This window comes from Homarus americanus, unplaced genomic scaffold, assembly GCF_018991925.1.
Source record: "Homarus americanus isolate GMGI-L3 unplaced genomic scaffold, GMGI_Hamer_2.0 scaffold52687, whole genome shotgun sequence".
NCBI lineage: Eukaryota > Metazoa > Arthropoda > Malacostraca > Decapoda > Nephropidae > Homarus > Homarus americanus.
In genome coordinates, this window is record NW_024734362.1 from 366,330 (window position 1) to 383,299 (window position 16,970).

General features: G+C 41.5%; 1 protein-coding gene across 1 annotated transcript in view; it reads right to left on the minus strand.

Moving 5' to 3' along the window:
• Positions 1 to 1,804: 1,804 nt before the first annotated feature.
• Positions 1,805 to 16,970, minus strand: part of LOC121870224 (telomerase-binding protein EST1A-like) — a 41,688-nt gene continuing 26,522 nt past the window's right edge. The window contains exons 3-6 of the mRNA XM_042372000.1: positions 14,800 to 14,999; positions 9,507 to 9,585; positions 9,172 to 9,378; positions 1,805 to 4,059 (exon numbers count right to left, since the gene is read on the minus strand). Of these exons, the coding sequence (XP_042227934.1) occupies positions 9,248 to 9,378; positions 9,507 to 9,585; positions 14,800 to 14,999 (410 nt within the window). The 3' untranslated portion in view covers positions 1,805 to 4,059; positions 9,172 to 9,247. The remainder of the gene's footprint in view (positions 4,060 to 9,171; positions 9,379 to 9,506; positions 9,586 to 14,799; positions 15,000 to 16,970) is intronic.

Consider the following 16,970-nt stretch of genomic DNA (forward strand, 5'->3'; position numbering starts at 1 on the left):
GACATAAGAACATAAGAACATAAGGAGTCTGCAATAGGCCGGTTGGCCTGTGCATGGCAGCTCCTGTCGAGAGTTACTACCACTCTTAGGTACATTAAATAAAATCAAAATACTATTTTACATAGACTTAGGATATGAACAAAACACCAAATAAAACTATTCATACTGACACTTAAAGAAATTGTCATAACTGCCATGTACAGCAAATAACAGAACTCTTACCTGTATGGTACTGTACTGTTGTTGTGTTTCTTCATATGTTCCTTGTGTTTAGTTATGCCGAGGCTCTTCCTGACACACTACCTGGGTGGGTCTCCTGTGGGTAGACACAGTCATGAAGAAAGTTACTCACTTATGCACTGTCTTAAAGAACCTCATCCATATCAGTGACCAGTTGCATTCACTGTGTTCTGGGAGACCAATACCTACTGTATTAGGTTCTAGCTATAGTTGGTCCTATCATCCATTCACTGTCTGAATCATGTTGACTGTTTTTATTAAGCTCTGTGAATGTTATGTTTTAAGTCACTATTATCATCCAATCATTGTGTGATCCATTTTCATCATTAGGAGTAGTTTCTATTTTCTACTCTACGTACACTATGCCATTGGTCTTTACGAACACGTGGCAACGTCGGGATCATAGTCGAACCTTCTTTACATATATTACATCTATCATATTACTCAGCGCAGATCTTGAGTATAAATTTTACCGAAAAAGTATTTTGTTGGCCACATGTTCGGAGAGGTCACTGAGGGGTGGAACACTATACCTGTGGACAACTGTACATGTTTTGGAGGCTAAAATAACCACAAAATTTTCATGTTTCATTAGGATAAACAAGACTTCAACTGTAAAGGACAAAGAAGTTACTAAGAAACTGAACCACTGGTTATGATGCAGTGTGAGTCGACCCCCAGCCAAGATAGATGATTTTAATTTGGAAGTGACGCATCAACAATAAGTCTATGTATCCTGTTTTATTTTGATATGTAATATTTTCACTTGATTTGATTTTTGATGAGGTTTTATCTGAAGAAAAAACCTAACCTGATTCACTGAACATTTTATTCTCTCCACTGATTCATGATGGAAAAATTAACATTAAATAAGTAACCAAACTGGTGCCCAGTAATAATAAAAAAGGGAATATTTTAGCATAATTTATATATTACTTTGGAATAATATTAATGCTTCAACTATCTTTAGTTCCCCATCATTAGATCAAACTCTGAGACACTAAACACATCAGCGTTCCCACAGACAAAATATCTTGAGTCAACATCTTGCCACTACGTCATGTAGCGGTCCTGTGAGCCATCATAACTAAGACACTATTTTAATTTTAACTTAGTTACTCTCTCTTAATACTGTACATTGTTTTTTAGTTTAATTATCTTTATAATTTGACCAACCCTGAGATGTTTTGTCAGTATCTCAGTATACAGTATTCTGATGCCGAGGGGAAAAAATTGGGTTTTTTATTTGTAAACCAAAAAGCGGGGAAAAAAATTTGCTTCATAACTTCAAAAAAAATTTAAATGAAACTTCGTAACTTGTGGTCTACGTGTGTGTGTGTGTGTGTGTGTGTGTGTGTGTGTGTGTGTGTGTGTGTGTGTACAATCAACCATCTGAACAGCCAAGAAAAAGATAGTCTCAAAGGATGATGTTTTCTTTTCATCTTAAAAAGTTTATACTGACAAAAATACAAATGAAAACACTTCATCAGTAAGACACCACTTGACGGCTGTGTTGTAAAAGATGAGAGAATATTGGTGTAGCGGTTTAGGAAGAGCAGGAAAACACTTTTGATAATTTTTATTATAAGAAATACAGTATTTACACAGTTATGCCTATCAATATATAATTACTGGATATGTTGGGAAATAAAACTTTCTTTTAATTGTGGACGCATCAGAAGGCTCGTATCACTGTACCACAACGACCACACTAATTACTATTCATTACGGGCTAATATTTTTTTCCAACACATCCTCGGATAAATAAATATCAAGTACAAATTGCCATAGTCACATTTATTGAGAAAATACTTCATCTTTAAGGAAAATATACCCAGTGTGGGATAATGAACCAAACCTTCCAATCCTACTCTTAATCAGGTCCTAAAAGTTTTTGTGTACACCGCGGAATTTTGTACTCCTGATATCATTATGTCCAGAATGTTTGAAAAATATCTTCCTCAAGCAATTACATTTTTCAGTCTATCTTTGGCAGAACTTTGTTAGAAAAATTAATTATATGTTTGTGTATGTAAGTCATTACTATATACAGAATATTACACATACAGATAGAAACAATAAATTTTTCTAACAGTGCTGTACATCTAAAAATATACCGAGTACTGTATTGTACTCCCTTCAGGCAGGAACTTTTCAGACATCCTGTACATTAAGAATATCAAGTATAATACATTACAAAAACATAAACACAAAACACAGAATTTCTTGATCATTTCATCAAGGCTTCTCTTCCAGCAACTCAAGACACTGTACAGCTAAAGCAAGAGAAATATAAATTACAAGCTCATACACGCAGGAAAATAGTCCTGTCAGTCCTCCGTCTCATCCATGAACCCAGAGACTCGTGAATCCAATACATCACACAGTGCACCACCTATAGGCCTAACGATGGGTGACGTCTCGGAGACAGGTTCAGAAGTATCAGGGTTTATGGATGAGATGGAGATGGGACTTTTTTCCAAGACCGTATATGACTCGGCCAGGACAGGAGGTTACGTGACCAAACATAACTTATCCAGGGTAAAATACCGTAGTGTTGGGCCAACACCCACAAAAGTGAAACATGTGTCTGGGAATGCACAATAAACTACTAAGAATTGAAAACAGCTCCTTGCTAATTACTGAACCAAGGAATAATATCTGTCTGAGAAATGCATTAAGCCGTGATATAAGCAAAAACAAATTTTTTAATCTACTGATGATAACAATGATAAAATAAATCTTTTATTATCTACTCAAGTCTTGGGAGAAAATAGGTTACAAGTTACTCAAATCAATATCATTATTTTATTATTAAGGGATAATTATTGGAATTTTTATATAAAAAAATTAGAAAAAGTAAATTACTACTATGTACAGTACTTCCTTATTGTAATTAACTCAATCACTTCTCTTAGGGTTAACAGGATTGACTTTATAACCAATTTTCAAACAACATTATTGTAACTAAAAAATGTCCACAGAAACATATTACAGAATAAAATCATAAACATAAGCCACTTAACTTTCTACTCAGAGGCTCACAGGTGTTGTACTGAACTGTAGTAATAGAAAAGGGTTGTAAAATCATGCTGCTTGATGTAAATTTTCAAAGAAATCAATCTTAAAATGGTGAAAAGCAACTTACTGTATATACATGCAGACACTTATACAATTTTGGAATGAATATACACACATACACACTAAATTATCCCACCAAACATTGGATGTGATGTAATAAAATAACCCACTCATCCTCAATAAAGAAGTTTTCTGGAATCATTAGTTGTACTTCTGCATCTAGTTTGAGAAGACAGAGGCTGACTGAGGACCAACTATCACACACCTGCTGTTAGTGTGTGTCTGTGTGCATCACCCCACTGGTAAAGCAGGTCAACAGTAGCCACAGAAACTCACATAAAGATCAGTAACAACATTCTTATGTGACTTACTCTCACATTAAAACCAAAACCAAAACTTAAAAATGAAGCCATGTAGCATGTGCAGCTACAGATGAATTGCTGAACTTCCTCATCTTAATCTACATCAACATAAGTTCACAATAAAAAAAAAAAATTAATTAAGCTTTGAGAAAATATCAACCCAAATAAAACATTTTTCAGATGTACTAAAAAAACCCTCTAATCACCATACCTGTAATATGTGAATGAAATGATAACCACTTTGGTTTTGTTAAATAGGTTAAAGTGAGAGGCAGTTACAGGGACGTAAATGTCCGGGACTGACTGCTGATTGGTTGATGCCGCGTTGCTCCTTCACGACATCACCCGACAACTATGCAACTCACTCTGCCCACACCTGCAACATCAGTAAGATAACACCTCACTAGAGACCTTATTTTCATATATGAGACCAAATTTTGATAGCTGAGACCTTATTTTGATAGCTGAGACCTTATTTTGATAGCTGAGACCTTATTTTGATAGCTGAGACCTTATTTTGATGGCTGAGACCTTCTTTTGATAGCTGAGACCTTATTTTGATAGCTGAGACCTTATTTTGATGGTTGAGACCTTCTTTTGATAGCTGAAACCTTATTTTGACAGCTGAGACCTTATTTTGAATGGCTGAGACCTTCTTTTGATAGCTGAGACCCTATTTTGACAGGTGAGACTTTATTTTGATGGCTGAGACCTTATTTTGATAGCTGAGACCTTATTTTGATAGCCAAGACCTTATTTTGATAGCTGAGACCTTATTTTGATAGCTGAAACCTTATTTTGATAGCTGAGACGTTATTTTGATAGCCGAGACCTTATTTTGATAGCTGAGACCTTATTTTGATAGCTGAGACCTTATTTTGATAGCTGAGACCTTATTTTGATTGCTGAGACCTTATTTTGATAGCTGAGACCTTACTTTGATAGCCCGAGACCTTATTTTTGATAGCTGAGACCTTATTTTGTTGGCACAGGACCTTATTTTGATAGCTGAGACCTTATTTTTGATTGCTGAGACCTTATTTTGATAGCTGGGGGACCTTACTTTGATATCACTATGGAGGTATTTCTTCTAGTCACTATGCTAAGCCAGTAGGGTGTGTGTCATACGGGAGGCAATTTGTTTTTGAGTTTGAAATCGGCCCATGGTATTAATGATGTAGTTCTATGTGCAGAATCATGTGATATCTTCAGATTTGAAAAGTTTCATTTTTTGCTAGGTAAATTTTTAGCAAATCTTATGAAAATTCAGTATTCCCACCTTTTTTGCAACACCACTAAATAGCTTATTTAAAGTAAAATAAATGTATCAGGTTAATTTATTAGGATGAAAATGATCCAGAATAGTGAAACGAATGATCTTGACACATTTATTAAATTTAATATTCCTTTAGAAAACAAAATCATTAAATACAAAAAACGGTTTTACTACTACGACCCGGTGTTGCTGCACACCATAGAGAACATGTCTTTCTTGCTTCTGTTTCTACTCATCACCTCCCTGCTGACCACCTGAGCTCGGATGTAGCCTTCCCTCCTCTCCTGGCTGTACACGTGACTGCTGGCCTCGCTCACTTGCTGTACACAACGCTCTATACTCTGGGTGTGCGAGGGCCAGGCAGGGACATGCATGGGGTTGTCCAGGAAAGCTCTGACTTGAATTGGTGAGGCTGCAGGTAAGAGGGGCTCACTGCCAGCCTGGATGTTATCCAGATCTATGAGATCAGTGAGGGTCTTGGCACCTAGATTGACTTCAGGAGTCTTCCTGACCCTGAAGGATTCGTCATGCCCAGATCCTCTCATAAGTCTCATATCCAAGATCTTTTGACTGCCACTCTTCTCTCCTCCTCATCCTTACTGCAGAGCATTGTCTGCAGAACTGCCTCGGGATGAGCATACCAGGAAGATCTCCTCACAGTCTGCTCCACAATCTGAACAACCTTCCTTGGCTGACTCCTCAGGAGCTCAAGCTGGAAGAGAACATGCCTCGGACCTTCGGAGAACGATGACCTTGGTGTTGAACCAATTTGGCAAGTAGACACTCACGATGAATTGGACAATAAGTCTCAGGTTGTGAAGCTGGTTCCCTTTCAGTTTATGATGAGCACCCAAATTCTGCAGAACCTGAGAGCCGTTGTGAGCCACCTAGAATGTGAGACTGGACCTATCTGCAGGTAAGCAAGTCTATCAGGCATGACCCCAGTTTTGATGGCACTGCAAATCATGTAACCATAGTACTGGTCAGTACTCAGGTCGTCAATGACAGTATGTGCAAGCTCAACGAGTGGAGGGCCAACTGTGATTTTTCAAAGCTCGGATTTATTTCTAACTCAGTGGCAGAGTCCAGCATCTTGCCAAGAGGACCAGACCATCTGTTGTTTGAAAGAGTCTTGCCATCCAGCTCCTGGATCAGATGTCTGAGTGGCAACTCGTTGGTGTGGAGGTCACAAACAATCCAGACCAGCTTCCTCCCAATCTTCCGCTCTATCCACTGTATGACCCCCCTTGCCACCCTGTGTTCGTGTTGGTGCTGTCCCTCCAATGGCCTGCAGGGTCTGGTCTACGTTCCTCTCTCTGAGCCAGTTCACAATGTTATCTGCCACTATCTCAGCTGGTTTCCTGATGTCATCTTTCTCTGGAGTGAAATGCCACAAATACTTCCCTCCTGGTTCACTGCAGCAGGAGTAGTGTTCCTCCTTCACCATGGCAGGGAACAACTTGTCAGAATCTCCAACTTTCATGAACACTTTAGTGTCATCCCTTCTCCCATCAAAGAACAAACAATTGATTCCATTTTCTCTTATCCCCTTATCAAACTCCTCTTCTAGGTTACTGACAAGTTTCTCCTGAGCTCTCCTTACTTTGTTATGATCTATCACCAGGTGAACATCATCAGGTGTTATCAAACCACCGTCAATCCAGGCAGCTGTTGCTATCTCTGCAGTTTCTCTGAGACCAGTGTGGTGTCGCATGCTGGCCAGAGCTATGCTCGATATCTTTCCTATTTCGAATCTTATGCCTGGAAGGTTTGGGATCATTATTTTCTGGGTTAGGGACAAAGTCACCATTCTCCTGGTCAGCACTCGGATCAGCCATGGGGAAGTCATTAAACTCTGAATCAGCTTGACTCCAATCATCGGCCTTTTTTACCTCACCCTGGGCCTTCTCAAGTCTCTTTTCCTCGGCAACTCTTCTCCTCTTCTGTCTCTCTGTGGCAGCCTCCTGTCTCTTGGACTCCGGAATATCTTGGCTAGAAATCATGAGAGCCCCTATACTGCCAGTCTTCTCTCTCTGTGCTTTGACAAATGCCAGTTCGATCACAGGAATCTTCAGTTCACGCTTGCAAATACAGGAGATGTGGGCCTCGGATTTACAGTCACGATCGCATCCAAACTCAGGACAGAGAACAATTGGGCACTTGCAAGTAATTATGTCAAATAACTGGTCCAGTTGCTTGGCAAAGCTGTCCTTAACTGCAAATTTTCCTCTCCCAAGAGAGATATCTCTTGCCTTTTCCCAACTGGCTAGCAGTCTCTCACTAATCTTCTTCTGACTTGTTATGACTGGAGGCTTGAGCTGAGCGTTAGCCAGAGTGTACTGTGCCAAGACAGCTTTGGTCATATCACTGGCAATGTCTTTGTTTGTGTAAGTTCTTTGGTTCTTTTCACTGATTTGCCTGATTAAAACACCGTATCTCAAAGCATCTCTCAATGTAGGCAACTCCGACTTCAGGAGCTCTCTCCCAGACCCAAGATAGTGACTGAGATGGCTGGATTTTTGGTTCCTCGTCCTGACACAAGCAGCCATCGCAAATATTATCAACTTATAAATGCATCAGAATCTGAAACAGAAAAAAATATTGTTAGTTGGGTTGTTAAAGAATGAAGTCAGAAAGCAATGTTCACTATTTAATTGTAATGCACTAATGCAGCTGTACGTTAGATTTTCGATAAATTTCACGCTAAAATTTACCTAGCAAAAGGTTGCAAAATATTGAAACTGAAATTATTTTCTGTTTATATACACTAAAATCTACCAAAAAAGTGATGGGCCATTAGTTTTAGCTGATCTTCCCTCCTATGACACACCCTACTAAGCCAGTGATGCCAGTATAGCCTTGTGGGTCCAACTCTACCCCTGCCATTACCCTTTCCTCTCTCCAGTCACCACAACAGCTGGCCATGAGGTGAATGTTAAAATCTTTAATTTACACAAAAAACCCACATCTGAAAACCTTGAATCCAGATATTTCCTCAAATAGGATGGCTCGTATTATACAGTCGCCTCTTCTGCTGGTCCACGAACCCAGAGATTCAAACTTGTGAACCCGAAGCAGTAGACAGCAGTGCTAAATTCTGTCCTTAAATGCTTCAGATTCATGAGTCTGAATCTTGGGATTAAGGTTCTATCAGTATTGTATCTTTTATGGTCTGACAACACAACCCATTAGTTTAAGTTATACCAGCATCCAGGATGGTTGTATTAAGACAACTATCTAACCACAATATCAATATCAGTAAATAGATGTGCAGATAGTTCAGTTTCAAAACTTCAAAATGGAATTCAATTTCAATAAACATTTGTAACCCATACCAAGTACAGTGGTCCCTCGGTTAACGAGCGCCTCGGTTAACGAGATTTCGGTTAACGAGTTACCTTCCATAAGATTCTTAACTTCGGTTAACGAGCAATCCCTCGATTAACGAGTTTCTTACGAGCCGACCTCCACATGTTTTAGCTTGCATTTGGTGGTCCACCAGCTGTAGTATTAGTCTGCCAATACAGTAATCGGTTCTGGGGCTTAAATTCCTTACCCTTTTAGTAAATATCAAGAAGTTTATACAATTCAATAATTTTAAAAGTTTAATATTAAATTTTTTAGTCATTTTAACAATTATTGAACATAATTGAAGGTAAGGTCACTAGTTTGTGGCATGCCAACACAGCATACAGGTGTCAGTCTTTGTGTCTTTTCAGTGGAGGTAACATCTTGCTTGAGACTCTCTTCAACTAAATGCTTTTTTTCTGTGTTTACAAGCAAATTATTGGTCATTTTGAAATTTATTTTACATATTGACAATATATAATGCAGTGCAGTGTTGATTTAAAGAAAATAATCTTGAATTACACCAAGAGAACTAAAATTTATGGGTGAAATGGCACCATGGGGTGACTTCTCTTCCACCCCAATGCCATCTCTTCTCCCTTCTCCTCCACCCCCATTCTAATTCCCATCATCATCATCATCATCATCATCCAGGAGCCTTCTACATACACACCTCAAAGTAAGTGTACTTTACTACCTTTTTTGTTGAATTTAGGCAATTTTCGGTGAGCTGGAACCAATTACCCAAAAACCCATTGAAGCAATGGTTTCGGTTAACGAGCAACCTTCTAGAACGGATTGTGCTCGATAACCGAGGGATCACTGTACAGTATGTACATGATGTCATGTTTGTAGTGTACTCACCAAGGTGTGCAGCAGAGCAGTACTGTTTGGCAGAGACCGTGGTGACTGGGTGGCACCTGGCTACACCACCCACACCTCACCTCACTCCCGCCCAGTGCGCGAAGTCCAGAAGATCTCGCACCGGTACATCACGAGCATGAGCCTTCACCCTCAAATTGCGGTCTTCCGTCAAGAGGACCACCTCCCGGTATAGCCGCCGGACACCAGCTGGGTAAGGGAGATCTTAAATTATCACCATACCTTTGTTATGGGGTGGCTAAAGCAGTTCTTGATTGTCATTATGCATATTAATTTCTAAAGGTTTAACTGACTTTGGTTCACTCATAGTAGATCACCTTTGATGGGTCGACGCTGGGTAGTGTCGCTGCAGAAGTGGACACAGCATGACAGGATCTTGTCATCATTGGTTGCATCCTGCCAGAAGGACAATACAGATTAAGTACTAAACAACTATATTATTCATAGGACCCTTGAGCAATAAAGGTGAATATGTCTCTATGATTCAGAAAACTAATACTGACTCATAATAAAACAACAGGAAGAGGTTGTTGGCAGTTCATTCTGTTACCACATCTGTTACAACACTGACTCCATGGGTAGGTATTCCATCACCCCACATGTTACAACACTGACTCCATGGGTAGGTATTCCATCATCCCACATGTTACAACACTGACTCCATGGGTAGGTATTCCATCACCCCACATCTGTTACAACACTGACTCCATGGGTAGGTATTCCATCATCCCACATGTTACAACACTGACTCCATGGGTAGGTATTCTAATACAGCCCCCTCTCATGTGTTCCTCACCTAACTTACATGCAAACACACCACACAGTCACCCACCTGCACACAGTCTTCAGTATCAATGTGTATTGATATTCTCCCTCTGGCTCAACACACCCATCTCACTTAGCATAGTTCTGGAGCGGTGAGCATGAATGAGTTTCCAGAAATACATTATAACATACAGTTACATGTTCCTCAGAATGTGGTGGTAAAGTGTTGTTGAATCGTCTTCACGCCAGCGAGTTTAATCCCCGCTGTCGTGTTCACCCGACTTGAAACTCTCGAGCTTGTTTGAAGGTTTGGTTAAATTTTTTATTTTTTGGGGGGGGGGGATAAAGATTGTAATTTGGGAGCTGCAGATGTCGACTCCCTTTTCACTCTAACACGCTTGCCATTTTCTCACAGGAAGGTCAGAAAGAATAACGGAGTAAGGTCAGGTAAAACAACAGTAAAGTCAGGTAGACAAACATAATATAGTCGGGTAGAATAACAGCAAAGTCAGGTCGACAAAGAGAACAAGGTCAGGTAGGTACAGTTGGGTCATCTACTGTACACTGAGAGGGAACTAAAGTAACACTGAGAAGTATCCAAGGAAGACTGAGTGAGAGAAGGACCATCATAAACTATAAATCAACAGAAGAAACAAAAGACATTAGATAAACTGTACTTCAGGATGTCTTATGTAATGTAAGGAAGAGATAGGATTAAGAAAGGTGGAAAATATAGGTTGTAGGATTTAGTAAAGGATTAAGGGTGAAATTTGGTTTTTGGGGGGATGGTTATGATAAGTCAGACTGCATTATAGGAAATGTTTTAAGGACCTGAGATAACTGAAGAACAGGTTCAGGGTCTCTGCATGAGCCATATGACAGGACAACACACGCCCACTTACGGTTCAGGTATCACAACAATGCTAATTTTACGCAGCGAGTTAACTTTTCTGGCTTGGTAGGTTGTGAGATAACATCATTTACCAGACCTGATTTGGACACGCTTCATCGAGGGGGGTGTAGATGCGATAACCTCAAGTGTGAGCGTAATAGAAACATAATTTCAGCACCTCAGGATGATAACATCTTTAGATTATGGTCCTTGATTTAAGAAACGTTGAAATCTTTTTAAAAATATATATTCAAATAACAGTGAACTCAGTCAACCAGTTAAAAAAAAAATACTTTGACTTTAGCTCATCAGTCTTATAAATCACACTGTACACAAGGAGGCAGCGAGGCCGACACTGAACTCGACCACCTCCCCTTCCCTCAATTGTAAAGTTAGGTACCCATTTACAGTTGGGTGCCCCGGGAATCTAGCCAATGTGACTACAGATCCTCCTTCTCACGCTCATTATGGACCCAGGGAGGAGGAGAGGGGGTGAAGAAAAAAATAACATGGGTCATTTGTCTTGCTAATGATCATTTATGTAATTTCACATTTTTCTTGCCAGGAGCACAGTAAGCAGTAGGTGTGGCTAAGTGGTGGGCGTGGCTAGGTGGTGGGCGTGGCCAGGTGAGAATTCCACATCTGGGTAATGATCCAGAGGAAGAGGCAGGCAACCCGGTGTAAGGTAAACATAGTGTGGTCAGAGGCGACGACCCCGTGAATGCATTCTCACTTCCTTAACCAAGTCTTACACCAGAAACAGCACAGCCAGGTCATGTTAGGTTAGGTTAGCTTGTTATGTTAGCTTAAATTAAGGTTAAATTAAATTAGACTTTGTTAGTTTAAGTGAAATTAGATTCAGCTAGTTTAATTTAGGTTAGGTTAGATTTTGTTAGTTTAGCTTAGGTTATATTTGGTTAAGTTATGGCCAGGTAAGTACAACTAACGTGAAACAGCTTCTTACATATGACTGTTCCTATTATAAAATGAGCGCCAGTGTGAGCAACCAGCAGGTATATGTTCATCTGACGTAGGCTGTATTAACTAGAGTCATGGTCTTGGCCTACAACTCTCTCTTCTTCTTTTTTCTCTTCTTAACCAGTAATGCTTCCCTTCTACTCCACCTCCTTTAACATCCTTTTCCTTCCCCCCCTTCCTCCTTCTACTTCTTTAACTTCCCCCTTCCCCTCTTCTACACCTATTTCTTTCCTCCTCTTCTTCTCCTTCTCCTCCAGCTCATAATCCTTGCCGCATGACTGCTCCTTCTACGTGTCTTGCAAGATCCTACAGTATCTTACAACATGAAGGGGTCTGTTAGCCAACGCCCACCTGTGTCCTCCCATGACCTCCCTGCCAGCTAGTGTTGACCTGCTGTGACCTCTCTGCTAACTAGTGTTGACCACTTGTGACCTTCCTGCCAGCTAGTGTTGACAACCTGTGACCTCTCTGCTAGCTAGTGTTGACCACCTGTGACCTTCCTGCCAGGTAGCGTTGACATCCCAGTTAGCATTACGGAAGAGAGGGGGGGGGGGGCGATAATGTTGAACCCTGGCTGGTGTGCTGCATCATAACAACTTTGTACTTTTGTCAGGACGTCGGCAAGCAAAATATTGTTAGAACAAGCATTTTTTTTATTACTCATACACAAAAAAGATATGATTATTTCAAAATCTTTAAGTGTCGATTACTAACGCATTTATTAATAAAGAATACCCACTTAAAGGCCTTTGTTGCTGAAGTGCAGTTATGTTCAACTAATATAAAAAAACAGAGTGTACAGTAGGAGTCATTCTTTACATCTTAAATAGCAGATATTCTGAACATAAAATACTGTACAGGTACATTCATCATTTAACGAGACTTAATTACTGTATTTCCATCCATTGTTCTGGTGGTCCGCCTGAAGCTCAATGCCATTTGCACCACAATGGAGAAACAGAACTAAGTCTGTGTCCAGAGCTTTAGTTCAAACTCAGTTCTTTTATACCACAAGAGAAACATATTACCACCCAAGGACCGTAAGACCTATTACCATGATGAGTCTTACACCAGATATTCCGTCATGATAATCAACTTACTCTCCTGTAGTCCCTCCTGAACACTGTAAATGATAGTGATGTCGTGGTGTTGGCTGTGAGAACCACCTCACGTACCGCCTCACCTCGCTACCTTTATATAATGGAAGAACAAAACTACAGACTGTTGTGGTATCATGAAGCGTTTCTGTGGTCGCCCCCCTTCCAGTTGTCACGGCGGTGCACTGTATAATAATAGCTGCTGTATGGCAAGTCGAGTAACACCTAACTACCTCAGTAAACTCGTATATCACAAACAATACCATTATTACGGACTCTAAAACCGAACCCAACACTTCTGGTACACTGATGGCTGTGGATGTTGTTTTTACGAGTTTTTCTGTTCTACACTTTATATCCAATTCTAACATCAAAGATGGTTTAGCTCCAAAAAGCCTCCAGTGGTGTGACGGACCGTTTAAGTCTGGATACATCAAATTGAATACAAAGCCTTCAGTACACAGGAAGGCAGTGTGGGCGGCACTGTACTCGACTGCCTTTACTTCCCCAACTGTAAAGGTAGGTACACATTCACAGTTGGGTGAAGTGGGGTTGCAGGGTGCAGGCCAATGACCCTTAGGACAGCAAATGAGTGTTGTGTCCACTCGGCCGCCGCACCCCCTAACCATGATTAACAGAACTTATTAATGTAATCTTCATCTTATCAAGTCTCTTGGCCATTATGGAAGTAATTTTTTATCTGTGCTAAGCAGTAAGCTAAACACATTCTTATATCTCCAGGGACGAGAGAATTAATCGGAGACTTGTGGCAGTGTTATGATGACTCAGCGTCCACAATGAAAGCACCACAGTAAGCACGAGATGCTGGAGTGTTAGCTGGACCACTTGACAAGGCCGCCTGATGGGGGAGGTCCTGGCCTAGAGGTAGTGGCTGTTTTACTTACCAACACCAGCACATCCACAACAGGACCAAGTGGCTGTATACTCTGTAAATTCTGCATTGTGTTGTAAACTCCCATGTACACCAAAGTGGTTTACATTCTCAGTTATCTTTTGTACTGTATGTATACCACCGCGCAGACGAGGGTCACAACTTACTGTACACTGTCACAATATGTGCCACCATCACCTGGTCTGACGCACCCAATGTAAGGTGACCTGACCTAACCCTTGACAGACTTTAAAATTATATAAAAATCCTATCTTAAAAGGGTCAATAACACAACAACAAAATAAACAAAATGGAGTCGTACTTATGCCGAGACTCTAGCCTAAGTAAACAACGTACTGTTATCACCAGTTAAGAGGGAGGGGGTGGGGGGGATGTTACAAATATCAAAGACTGTAGACGGAACATGTGTCAGTATTCAGATATTTGTCAACAAAGAAATAAATACGTGTCAATAGATAAATTAATCAAAGAATAAACACCCATTTTGTACTTTACGAATGTTATATCAGTTAAGGATTAAAGAACAGAGAACAAAATTATTACAGTTGTTGGTCATATGAGTCCTAATTGTATTCAAGTTAACCTAATAAAAGAAAAATTAATGGGTCACGTAATGGCTATACTGTTTAAGGTTAAATTAGGGACTATTGAACCGGGGTCCATTAGTATACTGGGGTCCTTAATATACTGTACGGGGGTCCTTAATATACTGTACTGGGGTCATTAGTATACTTTTAGACCACCAGGACCGGGAGTGATAAGAACTGGGGCCCATTTAATAAATTACCATATGTAAGATGCGGGAGGTCATAGGTCACAAAATTGTATCAGGTCACATAAAGTCGTATAAGGTCACAAGAAAGTCGTAGCAGGAGATCAAAGGAAGTAGTAGAGGTAGTAGGATGTGGTAAGAGGTCGTCACAGTAGAGTGGTAGGAAGCTATAGAAGAAGATCCTTATACTCACAGGCATGTCCATTTCAGCAGTGAAGGTGGTGGAGGAGAGCACGGAACCCTGGGAGGTGACACACTTGAGGGACTGCGGCTTGGTCTCCCGCAGGTAGTGGAGTGCAGCCGCAGCGCCCTCCCGCACCCTCACTGCATGACCTACCGAGCCGTACTTGGCCACTGCAGCGTCGCGAGAGAGGCCGTCCAGTTCTGTCAGTACTGTAAATGAAACAATATGGAGTCGTGAGGGAGAGAAGCCTCGAAACATATCACGGTAACACCCCCCTACATATCACGGTAACACCCCCCACATATCACGGTAACACCCCCCACATATCACGGTAACACCCCCCACATATCACGATAACACCCCCTACATATCACGGTAACACCCCACATATCTAACACCCCCACATATCACGATAACACCCCTACATATCACGGTAACACCCTACATATCACGGTAACACCATATCACGGTCGGTAAACATATCACGGTAACACCCCCACATATCACGGTAACACCCCCACATATCACGGTAACACCCCCACATATCACGGTAACACCCCCACATATCACGGTAACACCCCCACATATCACATATCACGGTAACACTCCCACATATCACGGTAACACCCCACATATCACGGTAACACCCCCACACCACCCCCCACATATCACGGTAACACCCCCACATATCACAGTAACACCCCCACATATCACGGTAACAGTATCACGGTAACACCCCCATATCACGGTAACACCCCCACATATCACGGTAACACTTCTACATATCACGGTAACACCCCCACATATCACACATCACAGTAACACCCCCACATATCACGGTAACACCCCCACATATCACGGTAACACCCCCCACATATCACAACACCCCACATATCACAGTAACACCCCACATATCACGCCACCCCCACATATCAACACCCCACATATCACGGTAACACCCCCCACATATCACGGTAACACCCCCCACATATCACGGTAACACCCCCACATATCACGGTAACACAATATCACGGTAACACCCCCACATATCACGGTAACACCCCCACATATCACGGTAACACTATCTAACATATCACGGTAACACCCCACATATCGGTAACACCCCACATATCACGGTAACACCCCACATATCACGGTAACACACATATCACGGTAACACCCCCACATATCACGGTAACACTTCACATATCACGGTAACACCCCCACATATCACGGTAACACCCCACATATCACGGTAACACCCCACATATCACATCCCCCACATATCACGGTAACACCCCCACATATCACGTAACATATCACGGTAACACCCCACATATCACAACACCCCCACATATCACGTAACACCCCACATATCACGGTAACACCCCCACATATCACGGTAACACCCCCACATATCACGGTAACATATCACGGTAACACCCCCACATATCACGGTAACACCCCCCACATATCACACCCCCCACATATCACGGTAACACCCCCACATATCACGGTAACACCCCCACATATCACGGTAACACACATATCACGGGTAACACCCCACATAATCACGGTAACACCCCCTACATATCACGGTAACACCCCCTACATATCACGGTAACACCCCCTACATATCACGGTAACACCCCCTTTGTATCATGGTAACAATGCCTCCTGCCCCAGGGTCATGAGGTACACACGTGTTACCTCTTGACAACAACAACAACAATGACACACAATTCTGTCACTCACCCAAAGGTTAAGACCAACCAATCACAGCTTACAATCACTCTCTTAAACCACAATCATCCAATCACAGTTACCAATAATCATCCAAATACACACACAGACACACACGGGCCCGCTTAACACACACACACACACGGGCCCGCTTAACACACACACACACACACACGGGCCCGCTTAACACACACAGGACAAGCTTGGGGTCGCCCTCCAGGGTCATAGGGTGAGGTAATGTGCATGGGAACGCTGTGTCCAATACTGTTAGCCCTGAGGAGAGCCTGAGTGTAATACAAGAGTCCTTAATGCCCTCACCTCCTCCTCCACACACACACTCCTGCTTGATATAACAGTGTAGGGGTCAGTTGGTTCTTCCTGATGGAGGAGGAGGTATTTTTTTTTTTTTGGTGTGTGGTGTTTGGGGGTACGAATGG